Below are 20,362 nucleotides of genomic sequence, written 5' to 3' on the forward strand. Positions count from 1 at the left end.
TTGACCTTGGGTAAAAAAAAATGCATGCACTCTCTCTGGGCATCCCTCTCCTCATTCGTTAAAAGATGCAGGATCTGGTTTGGCCATGCACTAATTAAAATAACCTTGTATTAGGAAGGGAACTTTTATCAGTGGACACAAATTTTGCTAAAGCATGAGCACACAGGCTACAGATCATTATCATCTTGCTCACTTAAGGTGCACAATATTTTAAAAGTTTTAATTTTTATTAAAGTAAAAAATGAAATTGTTTTATTAACACTTACCAGTTTAAATATTTTCATTTATTTCTTTCACTGCACATTTGAAATTACAGTGTGGTGACAGAATAAATAATACTACGGAAGGACATCTAACTTACCGATTAAAACATCTGCAAGGGGACACAGACTACATCTTAATGCAACCATGGCAAAAGAGAGCCTCTATGATTGTCCTTAACTCACCTGCCAAAGGGATTCCACAATATGTGCACACCTGTGCTCACCTGTGGGGAAGTTTAACTCTTTCCAGCTGCAAAGTATAATTTTTCAGCAAGCAAGCAAAGAGGGAGAGCTTTCCCCTTCTTTGCATTGCCTGTCAGAACACATCAGGAGGTTGCACCTGCTCTCCCAAGTGCAAGGACTGTTCAGCGATTGCTCTCAGGGGTGCAAAACAAACAGAAGGGGGAAATAAACGAAGCAGTGGGGAAGTAAATTAAGCAGTGGGGTCCAGGGTGCGATCTCATAGAGCTGGTATATCACAGTCCCCCCAGAAACACAGACATAGGTACCGGGACACACTCCCCTAGCGCAAGTTGAACTACAGAGGTGGCCTAGACCTCTGTGAGGAACCATCATCCCCTCAGACTGGTCCTGCCGCATCTACAAAACTTTCCTCTCATCGGAAATGCTGTCGGAATGAAAAGCTTGGACATGTTATGTTTATGAATAACATAACAATTTCTATGTTTATGGTACTTCAGACAGAATCCTGTTGGCATGCTATGTTAATTGCTCAGTGCTGAAATGATTTCTGTTCAAGGTAATCAAAAAATTCAACTGGCTTAGCATGCTTCATGCCTCCTCTGGATACGCCGGAGCCTCCTCGGTCCTCCATTAAATGGATTTCCTCGGACTCCAACTGCCATGACCGGCACTGGATGAGGCAGGCACTGCTTCTCCTTGCAGCATGTATTTACTCCTAACAGCGGCTCGCTCTCCCGGGAGGAAGAAGAGCCAGAAGCAAACCGGGGATTAACAGAGGGAGCACAGATCGGACCTGACACGGGGACAGGACCCCAAACCTAACGAATGCCGCTCAGACACCGCGCTAGCCACCACCCCAGCAGACACCGGACCCGGTGCTGTTGATGATTATTCCAGACCCGGTGCCGTTGATGCCAATGCTCATTCCCCGGGCCCTTACCTCCATGCCCAGCCGCTGCTTCAGCACCAGGGCGGCGCACAGGTACCCGGCGCGGCCGACGAAGAGCTCGTCGGAGCCGCACTCGAGGAAGGAGAGCGGGGCGCACACCTCGCTCAGCTCCCGGAACTTGCCCAGCGGCCGGGCGAAGTCGGGCAGCCCCAGGGCTCGGTAAACCAGCGCGGCCACCGCATACACGCCGGCACCGCCCAGCAGGAAGGCGGCCCGGGTGTCGGCCTCGCCGCCGCCCCGCTCCTGGCAGCGCAGGCAGGCGTCCACGACGCGCCGGGCCGCCCGCAGGTAGGCGTCCCGCGACGGGGCGAAGAGCGGGCACTGCGCGACGTGGTACAGCATGTAGGCCACGCCGGCCACCCCGCCGTACAGCCCGCCCTGGCAGCTCCCGAGGGGCGGCAGCTCCCGCAGGATCCGCTCGATGGTGGCCGTCACCAGAGGCACGGCCGCCTCCGCGTCCGGCCCCGCCGCCGCCGCCGCCCCCTGGTAGTCATCGAAGCGGTTGGCGAAGCAGCGCTGGCTCGCCATGCCCCGGCTCTGCGCGGCGGGAGGGCGGCGGGCGGGGAGGCGGCGGCGCGGCAGGGAGGAGCGAGGGAGGCGGCGAGGGGCCGCCGGGGCGGGCGGGACGCGGCCGCCGTGAGGGGCGGTGAGGAGGCATCGACCGCAGACCCTGCCCGCGGCCCCCTCGGGGAGCCCTGGAGCGGTCCCCGGGCTGAGGGGGTGGCCGCTGAGGGGTGGGGGGACCCCCCCGGGAAGAGGGGAAGGCTGGGGGTGTCCCTGACAGGCTGGCACAAGGGAGGCTTTGGCTCCTTTCTGTCATGCGTGAGCCAAGCAGAGCTTGTGAGGAACGGGTCCAGGGCACTGGATGGATTCCTGGTTAACACAAACAAACAAAACCACCACCAACAAAGAAAAAGCTTGAGGCGGGCGCTAAGAACGACTCCTGTGTGAGGCAAATGCACAGTTGTCACATCTTCCCCTGGGTACGTGAACTGGTGCAGCAGAAGTGAATTTATCATCAAAAATCCTTGACTGCTGGTCAGCTGGCAGACCCTGGCACTTCCTCTGGTAGATGCACCCTCAGTGATTCAGGGCCTCCCCATGGATGCTGGAAAAAGCATCTTGCCAGAGGCTCCAGCCAGTGCTGGCACGGCTTTTAGCAAGACCAAAACCGCTGTCCTCTGGACGCCAAAATATTTTCCTAGAGCTGTGGCTCCATAGCTCCTTTGCACATAACGCCTTTCTTCTTCCATTTCACAGTACACAATAGCAGGACAAATAATGTGGTTTAGCTCAAAGAAACCCATTGCCTGCGGTAGGCTTTGGATTAAGGCACTTAGCAGCAAACGCTTCAAGCACCATGCTGTTGCTGTTGGATTCCTTTGAATTCAACACGTTATGGTCAACGTTTTTTCCTCAGATTAGTTTTTCCCTACATTTCTCAAACGGATAGATGTTACAGTGGGTTATCAGCAAATGCTACACATTTAAGCTTAAGAAATCAAATTACAGTTGATACAAATCAAAACATTTCTTATAAAGTCATCTCCTTTGCATGCATTTTTGGAAACTGTGATGTGCTGAGTTGTAACAATAGATGACACCATTGGCATAGAAATGTAAGTTAATAAACAGTAAATTAACCAAGATACTTGGTTGTCAGTTTCTGATAGCGAAACTCCTTATACTTCTCTGAAAATGTTCATGGTGCTTCTAGGTTTGTATTGGCCCATTCCACAAGTACTGATATGGACAGACTTTTGCCCATTCCACAAGTATACATATTTGCAATATGTCCAGCCTTGAGTGTCCAGGCTTAACAAATGATCTTGTAAGTGAAATTTTGGAAGTTTTGTTTTTTCATTCTGACACATTTTTTTCCCCACATTTTGAGGATGCTTGTTTCATATTTTTAGTGTTATCATTCACATTTAAAGGCCTGATACGTTCCTGCAAGCTTTTTGGGAGGGAAGCATGTCGGATGAGGTCCTCCCATTGATGGTGAAGGAATCCCTTTGCTGGAGGTGCTTGTCTACCTGCACTGAAAAAAACCAAGCGAGTCTCCTTGGCTTAGGTACATCTTTTTGAGAATCTCATCAAGTGGAAATGGATCTTTGCCACTCTCAGCAGCAAAGACTTTAAGAAAAATAAAGACTTCACAGGAAAATCAGTGCATTAGCAGTGCTATTCTTAAGGAGGGTCAAGTAAGACTGCTACAATACTTTTTAGAAAGGATTCAGTAATCGCATGCAGAAGAGGAACGTCTTCAGTGCTCTCAAGAGTCTTTTGACAAAGTGAAGAGTGCTTAGACACTGTAGGGCTAGCGGAAGTCATGGAGCAATCAGCAAGAAATGAGAATGACAGTTTCTGCTGTACTTTTTTTGTACAGGAGTATTAAACCACCAAAGGCAACAGAAGAGCTGAAGAAAAATTACAGAAATGCTTCTTCTAGCTGTATACAATTAAAAAAAAAAAAATTGACTAAGTCTTAAATTGCTTGTGTTTTCATGTATGAAAGTTTCATGCTTACAGATAAGATGTATTCTGTACCCTTTTCACTCAAACCATGCATAGATGCACTCCTGATATGACTGGAAGAGAAGGAGGGATCATAGAATCACAGAATCATTAAGGTTGGAAAAGCCCTCCAAGATCATCAGGTCCAACCATCCCCCTACCACCAATGTCACCCACTAAACCATGTCCCTAAGCACCACGTCCAACCTTTCCTTGAACACCGCAGGGATAGTTACTCCACTACCGCCCCGGGCAACCCATCCCAATGGCTGACTGCTCTTTCTGAGAAGAAATGTCTCCTAATTTCCAATCTGAACCTCCCATGGCACAACTTGAGGCCATTCCCTCTAGTTCTATCTCTAGTTACCTGTGAGAAGAGGCCAACAACCTCCAGCTCCCAACCACTTCCTTTCAGGTAGCTGGAGAGAGCAATAAGGTCTCCCCTGAGCCTCCTCATGTGTCTCTCATCAGATCATAGCCTGAGGTGTGCCCTCTGTGGTCCCAGAGGAATTGTTGGCCTATGGTGTGTGGCTTCAGCTTGAGAAAAAAGTGAATTTCCTCTCTTTCACCCCTCTGCACTAGTTTGTGCCCCCTAGGCATGCTATGCTTCTGGAAGCCACAGAGCCGGAGACAAGCTGCAGGTTATACTAGGAAAGGGTGTGACACAGGTGTGGTGGGTGGAGGTAATGGGGGAGGAGGGACTGGAAGCCTCAAAGCTGTTCTTCCATCTGAATAAATCTGTCCTTACAGAACGCATATTCTGGGTATGTGTTTGTTGCATGTTGATAAAATGTAGAATGATGGAATAACTGTGGTTATTCCATGGTTGGGAGGGACCTCAGGGGGTCATCTAGCCCAAACCCTGCTTCAATTAGGGCTGACTACTTGTTGGTGTAGTAGTTCCTGCATGCTTGTTCGCTTCCATGTGCTTATTTACATATTCCTTTAGGGAATCAGCGCCATCTGATATCTCTGACAGAGCACAGTAGTGTGTCCTCAGTTGTAGTGTTGGGACTGGAGGTACTTCCTAACAAGTGTCTTAAAGGGTAGTCTGTCATTTGTCTTACGTGCTTTTTTACTGATGTATCAATGTAGTGAGCCTTCAGAGTTTTTGCATACCCACACGGTTGCCAGTTTTGTTCCTACACTGTATTCCACCTCTCTCCTGAGCTAGAGGTGAAACATCAGGCTCACATACCCAGGCTGAGCTCCAGCAACAGATGTGTGATTAGTGGTGTGAACTGCCACGTAGCTTGCATGAACAGGGTTGTGCTAGGGGCTGTTCAGGCTGGTTTGAGCACACTGGCTCTTAAATTCAACGCTAGTTGAATTCCCAAACTACGTATGGAAATCAGCCATCAGTACCCCGTACTGCCCAGTGCTGCTGTTCCCTCTCAGGAGAGCTTTGCCACTGCAGGTCACATTTGCAGCTAGCTCCTCTCCCTGCCTGCTCAGGCTTTGTCCTGAGTATCCACACTCCTATTGAGTGGCTCTGGGGTTTACAGGACCACCTCTGACCCTGCTCTGCAATCAGCGCATGGTTAATAGGCAGCTGGTTTTGAGCATTTGACAGAAGTGGGTGAATTAGGCAGAGCTGTTTCATGTCCCCATTAGAAAAGAAGTACCCATTTTCCCCATATGCCCTTTGTCTACCTTCCCTGCCATGGGTTCCTGAAGAGTGAAATGCCACTGCGCACTGCAGAGACCGTGCTAGCAGCCAACACACAGAAAAGTCTGAGCAGGGGTGACAGTCACACAGCAGGGGCAGTCCCAGGGGCTTCACACCATTGTCATTCACCCGCCACATCCTTGTCCTGGCAGTCTCTGGCTGCTCAGAGACTTACACTTATGGTTTCTTACTGTAAGTATTTTTTCATTTCTCAGGTTGGGCTGCCCTGTACTATATGGACTCTGCTCACCAGCCGCACAAAAGCTTTTGAATTTTCATTCCTTGACAATAATTGACAGTGATGTGTGAACCTATTTTGAAAATGAAGTACTTCTTGGCATCGCACAGTGGAAGCTCTTTTCCTAAGCCAGCCTTTTACTCTGTTACTTGTGCGTGGTCGATAATACAAACACGGTTGCTGCATGACAGAAGTGATGTTTTAGTGCACGTATAATGCCGTTTCATCACAAGGAAAGTTGTCTATTAGAAGATAAAGCACACCATTTCACAGAGATTATGTTAAATACTGTGTCAAATATTTATATTAACCCACATCATTTGAATTCCAGTGGGATTACAATGACTGCTCTTGTGCTTTTATGCAACAGACCTACATTCTGGGACTTGCATGTATTTGTTGTTAAACAAGCCAGGCTATGAACAGTGAAACTAATAAGATCTGGCATCTTACTGGTTTGTTTTCTGCTTTTCATAGTGGCCATCTTACTCCCAGGCCTGTCCTCTGTCGGCATTTCTCACCGTGGTCTCTGCATCCCAGCCAGGCTGTTCCCATTTGGTTGGTGCGTGGAGTTGAGTTATAGCTGGCCCACGCAAGCAAGGGGCTGTATTGAATTGCTTCTTGCTCCAAGGGGGCACTAAATTTCTGTACACAGCTCAGTTTCATGAAGCTTAGGAATTGAATAGGAATTGAATTTCTTTGAGGCTCTGTCTTTATTACCAATTTTGGTTGAAATTGGCCAACAGGTGCAAAATTACGGGAATAGTGTGAAATGATGAAAAGGTAGATGGACGGTTATGCATGACTGTGTATGCCTTGCTTCCTTTGGAAATGAGGCTAGAGAGGTTTTGTTTGGTTTAGTTTTAGTTTTGGTTTTTGTGTTTTTGTTTTTGTAACAAGATACTGAAAGTGTGGGCAGAGGCACTCATTACTTACAGAATTACTTCTGGTTACAGAATATCACATTATCCCCTTGAAAAGGCAGCCCTACTTTAGAAATGGTATCAGTACAGATAAAAACAGCTACTGTGATGAAGTCTCTGAAGATTTTTCATTGGGGAAAAGTATTACATTTTTTCAGCACCTCTCTGTATGCTGATTTGCCCATTTATAGACAGGTGAATCACCACACAGTTGTTGTCAAATGCCGAGGCTCTCTGCAGAGCAGGAAGTTTGACATTCTAAGTTTGGGCTTATCTGGCAAAAATCTGTCTTCAAAACAGCATATGCAGACCCCATCCTGAGCCACCCACAGGCATGGTTATTCCTAGCCTTCCTTCCCTTGGCTTGAACCTACTCAAACTGGCAGGATGGTGGAGTTCTTTTCCGCAGATACGTCTCTCACAATCTTCAGTTTCTTTGTCATGCAAATTGCGTCCGATTTTGTATGTTCAAGGTGATTTCTAATGAACCAAGAGTACTTCTGTATGCTTAGAGAACAGTAGTTAATTTGCAGTTCTCTGCATGGCTCCAGCATTAGCCAACACGATAAGGAAGCAAAAAATTCCGCTGTGCACTCCCTTATTGATATTAAAACAAACTAGTTGTTTTTGTCTGACTAATTAGTCTGTCAGTACAACATACATTGTCAATTTAAAATTTCCTTACGTGCATCTATTCTACCACTGATGTTAATGTGAGATCCGAGATTTTAATTGTAAAGTTTTTGTCAGACCTGGAATTTAGAACCATTTCAAAGTACAAGAGCAAAAATCAATACCTGAAATCAAGTAATATTTTTACCATGAAAGCAGCAAACATTTTTGTCTGTCGTATTTTACTTGAATTTTCTTCTCTGTACATTTTGCTATTCCCTTTGTGCAACCTGATCTCAGTAATTGTTGTGTTGGAAATGTTAGACTTTTATTAACAAATCATGCTTCTGCTTGCCAGAGCAGGGACCTCACCCAGCGGGCCTCATCCTACAGCACCTGCAGGTGATGAAGAAAACTGAGGATGGTAACCGAGCTCATTGCAGCCCCAAGATCAGGCACAGCTGCAAGCACAAATAGTAAAATGTTGGAATTTCAGGCTATATGACCAAATCTGATAAGAAAATGTCCTGGAGTCTTGAATACAAGTAATGGTGAAGTTGGTTTTACGTCCTTAAGGAAAGGTAAAGAAACAAGCACCCCTTAACGGTATGCTAGGAAGTTGGATACATGCTGATTCTAATGTGGATAGGAGATTTCTGAGTCCCAAGTCATCAAAAACAGTACAGAATTTGAACATTTTAAAAATTTCCATCTTTGCCACACATACTGACCAGATCTGACATCTCTTAGCTTGATGAATTTGAGAGGCTCAAGTGCCGGGTAATACAACGTGTGTTACAAGATATGTACTTACACATAGAAATACTCTATTATCCAGAAACAAAACTTCTTTTAGGTGTTGCTGGTTTTCGTTTTGTTTTGGTTTTGTTTTCCTTTTTTTTTTTTTTGGTCAAACTAGCAACTTTTCTGCAAAGCTGGGTTTGCAAAAATGAAACCTTTCATATGAGACTTCTAAGAACTTTCTATCCCAGCTATTTTCAGCAGACCCCAAGGAGTAAAGAAGCCTAGGTTAGGGCACATGAAGTCACACAAAATTGCATAGGTCTAACTTTGTGCAAGGGGGAGCAGCCTGGTCTAGGTGCTTTCATGAGTTAGCAGAATACTGACTTCTCTCCATGGGATCCCAATGAGTTATACTTTATGATGGCAGACCTAGAAAAACAAAATAACCTGGCTTAGCATGTATAGTTATTTCCCCCTCAAACAATAAAACAGGTGACTTAATTTAGGACATTGAAAATAAATTAGGTTGATATTCAAGAGAACTCCAGTTACCTTGGAAATTTTCCAGATTGATACATTTCAAAACACAACTCTCAATGTATTCACAGCATGGCTGGGTTCATAAGGGAGCTCTGGAGGCCACCCGCTCCAAGCCCTGCCCAAGCAGGGCCACCCAGAGCAGGCTGCCCAGGGCCGTGCCCAGGCGGCTTTTGGAGATCCCCAAGGAGGAGACCCCGCAGCTCTCTGGGCAGCCTGTGCCAGGGCTCCTCACCCGCACAGCACAGAAGGGCTGCCCGGTGCTCAGAGGGAGCCTCCTGGGCTCCACTTTGTGCCCAGAGCCTCTTGTACTGGCACTGGGCACCACTGAAACCCTCCTCTTTGCACCCTCCCTTCAGGTATTTATGGACACTGATGAGATCCCCCTGAGCCTTCTCTTCTCTGGGCTGAACAGTCCCAGCTCTCTCAGCCTTTCTTCACAGGAGAGGTGCTCCAGTCCCTTCACCATCTTTGTGGCCCTTCACTGGACTCTCTACAGTAGCTCCAGGTCTGTCAAAAGAGCAAATACCAGAGGTCAGAGTTTTTAATTCTTAGGAAGCCTGAAGCAACGTATGGAGCACTTTTTTCTTAATACAGTGATAATGTTTTCTTGGGAAAGTGCCAAGAACATCTCAAAATCAATTTCTGTTCACATTTATTTACAGCTCTTGTGATTAGTACGCCGTCTGTCTTCATTTCATTGCTACATGTTAGTCTGATGGGATGCATAGAAGCTGTGCTAGACTGCTTGATGAAGATTCATTTATCGGAGTTTATGCTATTTTGCTTGTTCAGCATCCCAGGGGGAGGTAACAGAAATGTGAAATACATTGTAATCTGTGTTGCTTTTTTTTAGTAAAAGCAAGCTACAAAGTCATAAATTGCAATAGTAGGAAGTATTGGACTTTGAACAAAAATATTTTTGCCTTTTTTTTTTTCCACCCTCAAATGTGTAAACTATGATCCAGCAAATGTTTACACCTGGGATTTAGCTTATATACATGAATGGTACCTCACTGTTCTCAGTAAATATTGTTTGCAAGATCATGGTCTAAGATTGTTCCAGAACGCCATTAAGCGTTTTGGTTTTTATAGTCTTCAGTTTGCAAATGCCTTTAAAAAAAAAGCTGGAAGATGCATAAAAATAATTCACAGCATCATGAATTATGCAGGGAGACATTCTTGTTCCCTGTAGATAAGCAAAATGTTCAGGTACTGAGATATAAATTTTGGATTACAAAATTGGGCTCTGATTCAGAAAACCATTTGGGTCAGAAGTACAGCTAACATCCTTAAAATAAAGGATGTGTGTCTGTGGGAGGCCCCTGCAGGATCAGCTCGGGAAGGACGGCATCCTGTAGGAACAACCCCACGTGGTTACTATAATTTGCCTATAAGCCAGATGTTTGAAGTTTGTTAATTAAAAAGACAATGTAGAAAAAAAGAACTTATATGTATATGATAGGTATACACAAAAAAATATATATATATGTATGTGTAAGCTCATTTTAAATTTGAAAATAAAATTTGCTCTGGCAAATCTGCAAGTCTTTTTAAAACAAAAGCACTGCTTTCTCTGATTATTACCTTTATTTTTACACCTTATTAAAAACAAACACTACAAAACAGTTATACCTACCCATATACCCTGTGTTTATTTGCTGGTTTGCACAGTGCTGTTGGTGAAGTCAGTCTGTTTTGTTCCACTTCATTGCTTTCAGCACTTTTGCAAAAAAGATGAACCTTGACACTACTTTTTCGAGTCACAATTGGTTTATATGAATTTGCCTGCATTTGCCATTTTCTCTTGCTGCCTGTCCTTCTCTGTTCCCCTTTTTCCTGGGAAACCTGGAAAAAAAAAGCCATCAGCTTTCGGAAATCAGGCATTGAAATACAGCTTGGTGAGCAGCCTCTCTGCTGAAAGGGATGCTGGACTCGATCATCAGAAGTCACTGCAATAAAAACTTCTGCCTTTGTTCCTGTAAGTGCAGCTGCTGTTGCTGGCAGGGCTGGACTGGCTGGCTTTCTAGATGACCCACATTTGGATTCTTGTTCTTCAACACACAGCGGCTTTCACAGATGTCAGTGCTGGCTACCTACTGTGGAGAAATTAAGCCTCTGCACGTTAGCCAATGTACAAACTGTTCCCTCTCTTTAACATCACTTCACCTTCCAGTGTCGGAAGGCTCAGAGGCACACACTGGGGTACTTAGTCACATTTTCCCACATGCACCTTTAGATTTAGCTGTCATTTTGTACAGAAGATGGGTTTAAGTCTAAAATATCTCTTCTGATTAGAACAGCCCTGTGTTGGTAGATCAGACGGATATTTTCAATGGGCTTGACTCCTGTTTGTGGTAAGGTCCTGGGCTTCCATTTGCATCAAAGTCCTATTCTTGCAGAATGTTTCCTGGAGCTGAGTCTGTATCAGTCTTGGCTGTCACTCCAGTTGCTTGGTCTGTTAAAAAGATGGAAAAACAATATATCTGACCTTGTTAAGCACAGGAATTTTCCACTGGCTTCCTCCCACCATTGCCATAGAGGGAGTTTCTGAGTGAGAGGGGACATGCTCCAAGCATTTTATGGCCCAGTGATGACCTCTTCCTAAAATAGCACCTGAAGATCATTAGCTTCTGGAACAAGATAAAGAGCTCCTACTCTCCCACCCACATACCCCTGCACTCATGTCCTGGTGAGTGTGGGCACCCCTAGCTCACTGGCAGGCAGTGAGTGGAGTGTGAAAGGAGCTCTATGGCACTCAGGATATGTTTTGCTGTCAACATATGACCTTGTATCCCTGTTCCTCACCTTATGGCCCACAGGCAGAACTGTTGAATATATGAGGTGAGGAACAGAGGTTTACATGTGTTGGCAGTGAGATTATTAGTTAATTCACTCCTCTTCTCACTTCATCCCCTGGCTGAAAACAAAGATTTCTGAAATGCCTTCTTCCAGCAAGTAGCAGAGAGAAGACAAGTTCTATTGAAGGTACCTAGCTGGATGTGTTTTTTTCCACCAAAAACATGCGCTGCCTTACTTTGCTAAATGTTTACCCTCTTTGGCGCTTGCCTTTCAGGCCCAGAAAACTCTTGTTTTTCTTCTCCCAAGCAGTAAGATTCCCCGTACAGCGTGAGGAGGCACTCCGATCACCAGGCAGAAGAGGTGGTACAGCAGCCAGGAAAGTGTGCTATGACATAAAGCTCCCTCACTTTGTTGTCTTTTTCTCTTCCCTTGTCCTGCAGGCCAGAGGAATCAGGGCTGGCAGCTGGCTGCTTCTGGGAGGTGGGTTTCATCTATGAAGAAGGAGAGCATGATAAATCATTGCATCAGGGGAAGCGTGAGGTGAGCCAAGCGTATTAGTGTCAATCTCACTGTGTGGGATATCAGGTCTTCATATCAGAGGCATAAAGGTCTTCATATCAGAGGCACAAAGGTCATTTGTGGTTTTGGAGCCTGTCCCTTAAAGCAGCATAAGCAAGATTAAAGACTTGAAATTAAGCTGCTTTACTTTAAAATCATTTCACAAGATGCTTCTTTCTCCCACCTCTCTCTCCTCCACGTAGGTTGGTTTTTAATGATGTTAGGAATTAGTAAGAATAATATCGCTTCCAGCATGTGGCATAACTGAGATTAGTTAAGAATTCATGAATGCATCTGGAACAAACAACCCCACGTTATTGAAAATAAGACCAGTTATGTGATTAAAATGAATGCAATCAAATTTGAAGCTTCAGGCACTACAGCTAAACAAACTGATATATCTAATCAGCAAACGATGCACTTTTAAGGAACGTATTATAATTTAGAATGAAGAAACTACTTTAAAACTGTCTTCCCCATCCAACGAATGACTGTGCAGCAATATTTATACAGTCATAAATAGAATCTTTTAAATGGAAGTCATGAAGGTTTTCTAATTGGACTTTACAGTTTAAAACTTTGCACCTAAGAACTTGATACAAGGGAGACATCTGGTGAGACATCCCCGTAATGCCATGCCTCCTCATGGAGTCACACCCGCAGAGCAGGGCTTAGCTTGCTTCAGTAGAGATTTCCTCTGTACCCTTCAAACACATGTATATGAGATACCCCGAAAATTCTTGTGTCTTGGAAAAATCTGACTTCTTTGTCATAAATTGTCAATTGAAGTATTTGTAACATTGGCCTCATGGACTTACAGAGCTGCTATTATGACTATTACAGAGTGGTAAGTGACACTACGGGTGTGCTGTTACCCTTGGTAAGTGAATAGGGATCCAGAAAGGAGAGGTGAGGTGAGGTGAGGCGAGGTGGCACAAGGACAGGAGAGAGCAAGAATTTCTGCATATGCCGTATTTTATACTTCTCTGTGACTTCTGCATTCACAAGCAATTTCTTATGATTTTTTATAAGTTCCCTGTTATTCTTTCATTTGAGGCATTTTAATCAAAATGACAGTGATGTTATAGGGCAGTAAACGCCTTTTAGAATTACTGTGGCCTTCCAGTACCTGATGGGGGCCTACAGGAAAGCAGGAGAGGGACTCTTTGTCAGGGAGTGTGGTGATAGGACAAGGGGGAATGGTTTTAAAGTAAAAGAGGGGAGATTTAGATTAGAGATTAGGAGGAAATTCTTTACTCTGAGGGTGGTGAGGCCCTGGCACAGGCTGCCCAGAGAAGCTGTGGATGCCCCATCCCTGGAGGTGTTAAAGGCCAGGCTGGATGGGGCTTTGGGCAGCCTGCTCTGGTGGGAGGTGTCCCTGCCCATGACAGCGGGGTGGAACCGGGTGATTTTTAAGGTCCCTTTCAACCCAAACCAGCCTATGAATCTAGGATAACTAAAGATGCACGTTGTATTTTGTTTAATGGCTGACATGTTAAGTGCTCTAGATTCTACATACAGACTCTGCTTGTCTTGAAATTGCCGTGTTTAATGGACACAGAAATGAAAATGCATTTCATGTATTCTACACTAATGCATTTTTACCCTCAGATATTGCTGAAAGAATGATGTAAAGCATCCATGTCTTGCTGTGGTGGCTGTGTGCTGCTGTTCGGAGGGTGCTGGCTGTGTGATAACCTGGCACCTTCCCACAGGCTGCCTGGCACTGGGCACCACATGGAAATGTCAGCTGTCACACATGGAAAGAATGCATTTTGTATCATATTTTTCTATCTGATACCCTTTCTGGATCTTTCACAGAATATTTTTCATGCCTGCAGGAAACTTTACATTTCTGTTCATGCAAGGGTGTCTAGGCCAAGCTACTTCCATGAGTGAGAAGGGCCAGGAACATAGTCTGCTTCTAAGGCCTGCCCTTCAACTTACTCTGCTTTGGGAAAGGGTGGTTATGATGGTGGAATCATTGGATGGGACTTTAGTGAGTCTTGGTCCCACTCCCAGCCCTTCTTCTCATCTGCAGAGTGAGCAGAGAGGTGAACTGATCGTGGGCAGGAGAGCAGCTTGCCTGGTCAACAAAGCCCAGGTAACTGATGTGCCTGTTCTTCAGAGCTGACATCCATGAAGATGTCTAAACCATGCTCAGGTAGCTTGATAAATGAGGCTATAAAAGAAAGGTATGAAAAGCTAATAGTAATTTATTACCATGGCATTTTATTATTTTATTCCTATAAGCATTTATATGGAAGTGGCACTTTTACTATGTAGAACTGTGTTTTAACACATATTTTTGAGTGCACATATTTGTCTGTATGCCTCAGTGCAAGCACAAAGCAAAGGTGGTCTGAAAAATTAAAGCCATTCCTAAGTTTGCTGTCATATTTGTGTCAGAGACCTAGATAACTGTTCTTTTTTTTTTAGTTTGTTTGTTTGTTTTGCATTTACATTTGCATTTGTATTTGCATTTGCTATTTTTTACTTGCTGGAAACATTTCTGGTAACCACATGTGAGAAATACTGCAGGCTCTATATTTTTTTGCACCCACAATTAGAAATTGAGCAACTTGATAGAAATCCATTAGACCTACTTACTCTGTGCTATCGACAGGTCTGTTCTGAGATCAGCTGTCCACTTTGCAGCAGTCTAAAGTAATAGTTAGACTGCAGGTGAATCTTCACTTGAGGCTCTCTTGACAAATCCAGTGGCTTTCCAGATTTCTTCTTGTGTATAAACATCAAGTTGAGGTGTAGGGGAGGTAATTTTAAATGACCCATTCTGCTGTCTGTTTCTAGTGCTGACTCTCAGGCTCTGGTTGTGGTAACACATTGCCCTTCTGCTTACAAGATTTCAGTGCTCCTGGGATGCTGCCCAGCCTTCCCTTTCCCTTCCGTGGAGCAGCACTGTTTGCACTGCTTCTTCTCCTAGCTCCTATCTTCAAAGCTGTGAACATCCATAAGGTGTAATGACACACACTACTAAAGGTCACCACAATGCTTATCACTAAGCATAACTTCAGTTTTCACAATGAAAGTTGCTGGTCCTGGCAGATAAGGCTGGACATAGTATTTATACTCTGTTATCTACCACAGACACAGCAAAAACTTGCAAAAATTAGCAGAACTGTATACAGTTTTTTCATTATAAGTGTCTCATAGACCCTACTGAACACAGCCTGCAGAGGGCTGCTAGGTAACATTTCTTGAGTCTTACGAAGGATAGTTGAGACCATTCTCTTTAAATGTAACATGAGAAAAAGATTTTAGACTTCATCCTATAATTGAATGATGTTTACCTTTCCAATCATTGCTGATTTTGTTTAGAAGAGTGTGAAGTCAGCACTTGTGGTTCTGTTATATGTTAGGTACTGAATGATACATATGCATGGCAGCTACTTCAGAAATCTTATTTCATTGCCGGTTTTCTGAAGAGAGGAAAAAAGACTATAAGGTTGTCAAATTCATCTTAAAGCCATCGTACTGGCCAGAACATTCAGAAAAACAAAGAAATAGGCCCTCAATAAAAAATACACTGAGATGCACTGCTCTTTCATCAATCATTTTCCCTGCCAAGCTATATTTTCAGTTTGAGTTTGTAGGCTGCCCTAAACAGTAGGTTTCAGCTCCCTGCTTGTAGCTTGCTAGATTGTACTGCAGTGCACATAATAAAGATTGAATATTTGCTTCTGCAATAAAAGCTACCTAATCAGGTGGTGAGGACACAGATTCACAAATCAGAGAAACTCATCTCAGCTCTTGCCTTAGCTAATGACCTACTCTGTGCCTTCAGTATCTGTGGCAATTTCTCAGATATAAAGTAGGGAGAGTAGTACATGTTTTCCATTATAAAGAGAAGAGCTTCTTAGGTTAAAAATATTTTTGAAATGTTACTGTGATTTTATTATGTTTTAATTCCCCGTGATAAAGAACAATGATATCTGTAAATGAGAAGTGAAACATTACTAAGACATAAAAGGGAAATGGAATTTTTACAGCTCAAATTAGGACCTGTATGAAAGCCTGTGGGCTTTGGTACTGAGCTTTTTAAAATTAGATAAATAAATCTACCATTTTAATTGGCATATTTTTTCTCTTTAACCTTCATGACTTCACTGAGTAATGAGTGAAACAACCAAAGAATGATATGTCATGCCTATATGCAAATCATCTTTAACATGCTTATTGCAACAGATGCAAAGATTTAGAATCACTACAAAAAGAAAATTTTACTTATTGTGTTTTTCAAACACAGGTACACATATGCGCACTGACCTTTTAGAATTACTGGTGGTCTGAATAACCACAAGCAACAAACAGTTTGGAAATCTAGAAAAAGTTAAACATAAGAACAAGACAAAAAAAATTGTCCCATCTTCTATGATTACTTAACTACTCCAAAATAATTCTTTTAGACATTGTTCTCTTCACATCTTCAGAGAGCACAGCGTTGTTTATCTGTTCACAGGGATAAAACCAGCTGTCATTGTTCTTTTTATTCTGTATAAGGGAGATGAGTTAATATTTCTTCCAGATGGGGAATTCTGCCTCATATGCGGAAAGTTGTCAAGAACAATCAAATCAAACAGCAGTATAAAATACGTAACAGAATCCCTCTGAAAAATTGAAGCAAAAATCTTCGCTATATTCCCATTCTCTTTTGATCAAATGCGAGTTGAGAGTTTCCAGCCACACTTGTTTTTCCAATGATTGATTTATCAATGAAGTGGCCAAACAATGAAAATATTGCAAATCAACCCAATCTCCCCAGTATTTTATCTCACTGGTGAATGACATGTGATTTGTTTCCAGACACTTTTCATAACTTGGTTAATAGAACTGAGCCAGGCCTAGATCAATAGTTGTTCTCTCTCACAGGACTCTTTGCTCTCCACGTTTTATTGTATGACTTCTGAAGCAAGCGCAAGCATCATCATTAAGGCACCTTATGAAGTTACCTTGTGAAGTAAAACAATTCATCTTTATCACTGGCCAGGAAAAGGGACTAAGCATACTCATAGCATGGTTGTTGGTGCACCGACCTGCTGACAGAACAAATGACTTTGAGTCATTTTGTCCATTAAGTATTTTATATTTTTCATATGTATATTATATATATATAGTATTTTATATGAAATTGGCCACTTCAGTGAGTTTTCAAGGCCAAGTATTGCAGCATACAAGGAAGCACGCACATCTACCTCCTTCAGTTCCTTTCTCACTCACCATAAACCCTAGAGCACAAATTGAGGTCAGATCCAAATTATGTGCCATGTGAATAGTGCCAAGTGAACCCAAACTGCCTTTTCAGTCCATGATGTATTCATTCAGTTACAGCTAAGAGTATAAAATATGAATTTTTGTTTATGATATTGATAATATACCCTTTTCATTCTCTTACATATATATTAAGGAATTAGTCACCCACTCAGGTACAGCTATATGCTAAACTCTAAGTCTAATGAAAAAAATAACTTCTCCAAAAACTTTTACAAAAAACTTTCAAATTTTCATTCTGCTATAAATTCCTACTTTCTTTCTTCACATCCATCTACCAAGTGGGAAATTTAAGTTCGTCAATATTAACTTCTCCTAGCATTCAATATTCCATATTGGACATGTAATTTCTAGGAGGATCAATGCAATGAAATTCAGAACTGTGCAACTGTTGGGAGAAAAAAATAAAGTACTTTTCTGTGGAAAGGTGACTAAAGCTATCAGATGCACTTTCAACAAACTAAGGGAAAGCTTCATGTTCTTAAGTTTCAGTAAATATCTAGGATCTTGCTAAAGTATCCCCCTATATTTCACAGGCACATTTACATACAGTCTCAAAAACCCAGTCCACTGGCTTTCATTCAGACCTAGTAGACTCCTTTGTGCTCTTCATGCAGAGGTTTCATCCTAAGCAAGATCAGTCATACTCTCATCCCAAAGTCTTCCAGACACAATGCTGTGAAACACAGGGATCTGAGGTTAGATGAAGCCATCCTTCCCCAAATCCCTTTATTGGAAGTCTGGGACCACTGATTGGGAAATCAGAAATAACTGCACAAGAAACTGAAATAATCTCTGCCACATTACTGCAATTGAGATGAGACGCCTTGCCTTCCTCATAGCTTTGGGAAGAACAAGAAGGAAGGCATCTGGCAGGTATTGCCACCTCCGAGAAACAGACTGGCTCAGGAGCAGAGATCTGTGGCTTTCTACCTTCCCAAGTCATAAGAAAATTGACCATGGGATGTCCCTGATCACAGAAAATTTTGTGAAGATATTGTTTTGAACTGTCTTTACGGAGTCAGTCTGGAAGAGTGGTAGCATGACCCCTGCTTGTTGTTGCTGTTGTTGTTGTTTGCAGCCCTAAGAGGGAATGTGCAGTTGCAGGGCCTGTTCTGTCTAGTTTGTGGGTGCTGAGAAAATGTGAGCTCTGCAGTCTGCCCATGCTCACTGCCAAACAGGTTGCAAAAGAACCTACTGTTAGAAGGACCGGTGTGGGGAAGAGAAAGGTATATATCATATAGCCGCTACTCCATAATGCATCTTGGAGGAACTTAAGACTCATCCTAGTACGTGTAGTCTGTATTGTCTTCCAGGGTCTGGACAGGTGCTGGGAAAGAGCCTGGCATGAGACAAGGGCCCAAGTTTGCCACCTGACTGGTGCCCCAGAGACACACATGGGATCTGTAGTCTGAACTCTGCTATGCTTCTGAGGAGCCAACAGCCAAGAAAGTAAATCCAATTGTTAAATAAAATTAAGAATGAAAACAAGCTCAAAAATAGTAAGGTCTGTCTGAGGGCAGCATGCCAAAATGTAAAAAAAATAAAAATAGAAGCCTCATTTGGCTGGTAGATAGGCAGTGATGAGCGTGCTGATCTCTTATGGTTATTACACAACTAAGCAGGAGATACATCAGCATGGATGTTGTTAGAACTAAAAATCTTATCTTGCATGTTTGGATATACGCACACCACAGTTTGCATGCTCATATGGACAATAACTTGAAGGGAAAACACAATCTGCTATAATGCCTATCTGCTAGACAAAATGTGCATGATTACTTCCATATGGCTTTTCTTTCTGAAACAGTAGAGCTCCAAAGCGAGGGAAGATTTTAAACAGAGGTGATGATGTATTTCAAAATCCCAGTTCAATAGTGCACTTATGGGGGAAATTGGCCTTCAGTGGGATGTAAGCATGCATTTCTGTGCTTTGCTGAATAGCGATATCCTTAAACATCTGCTTAAAGATGTGTACATACTAAGACATGATCTTCTATGGGTGAGTTTTTAATCAATTCCCAAGTGACCTCCTGGACAAGGATTCAAAAGGATAAATTTGTATTCTGCAGAAAATCAGGTTCTGTTCCCTAATATCACATTTTTTTTTTCTTTACTGCTGTGCTGGATTTTGAAGATGAAAAGAGCTAATGCTATTCATCATCACACAGTCACGTTTAGGAAATATTCACACCGCTTAATGGAAGGGGGTGCCTAGTTTTATGTGCCTACTCTTACAGTTGGTGGGGAAAGACTTCTTCAGATGACAAATCAGAAAATCCAGATGTTGCATTGCATTTTAATGTAACCCACCACTGATAACTCTAAAATTGCCCCTGATCTTTAGTTCCAGCTTTGAAAAGTTTCTGGGTGAGCTTTTCTTTCCACACAGCATACAAAGGAAATGAAGCAGGCTACTCTCCTAATTTTGATGTCTAAACATTAGTTGCCTAGATTTAAGAGCTGTTAATAAACAACATGAATGATCTTTTCCGACAATTTGAGGGGAGACGGGCTGTAGGGTCACTAATTGTCATAAATGCAAGAAAGAAAATGGAGCAGCCTGTTACTTTAGGCATTCAAGAGCTCTTTAGCAGGCCTGCAGCGTGGGGCTGTAGGAGCTGCAATGTATAGCGGGAGGCATCACTGCTGCCAGCAGCTGCCCTGCCGCTGCCCTCCCCAAAGGGGACATGCATTCTCCAGCAGAGACGGAAAAATCAGGCGTCCAAGTGGGAACATGCAAAAGCCAAATCACTGAGCGCAGGGGAGTTTTAAACAAGTCAACCAGAAACACCCAGAGAGCTGTGTGTCTAAAACCTTGTCTTTGATGTTTCCCCAGGGACGCAGAGATTCACAGCCCTGAAACCACTGCCTGTGGTGCCTTGCCTGCTCTCTTCCACAGCCAGGGATTAGGAAATGCACCCAGGAGGTGAGAGCTAAATCCCCAAGCAGCATCACCCCTGCAGAACTTTGTACCGATGGATTTGCATTACAGGAAAATATGTTAGCGGCCAGCTTATGGGGCATTTTGTACGGAGGTGATCCTTGCCTCCTAGT

The 20,362-nt window shown here is 43.4% G+C and overlaps 1 protein-coding gene across 1 annotated transcript in view; it reads right to left on the minus strand.

Annotated features, from left to right (window-relative positions):
- LANCL3 (LanC like 3) overlaps positions 1-1,980 on the minus strand; it is a 35,725-nt gene extending 33,745 nt beyond the window's left edge. The window contains exon 1 of the mRNA XM_040530813.1: positions 1,408-1,980. Coding sequence (XP_040386747.1) covers positions 1,408-1,944 — 537 coding nt within the window. The 5' untranslated portion in view covers positions 1,945-1,980. The remainder of the gene's footprint in view (positions 1-1,407) is intronic.
- Between the last annotated feature and the right edge of the window lie 18,382 nt (positions 1,981-20,362).

This window comes from Cygnus olor, chromosome 1 (genome assembly GCF_009769625.2).
Source record: "Cygnus olor isolate bCygOlo1 chromosome 1, bCygOlo1.pri.v2, whole genome shotgun sequence".
Taxonomy (NCBI): domain Eukaryota; kingdom Metazoa; phylum Chordata; class Aves; order Anseriformes; family Anatidae; genus Cygnus; species Cygnus olor.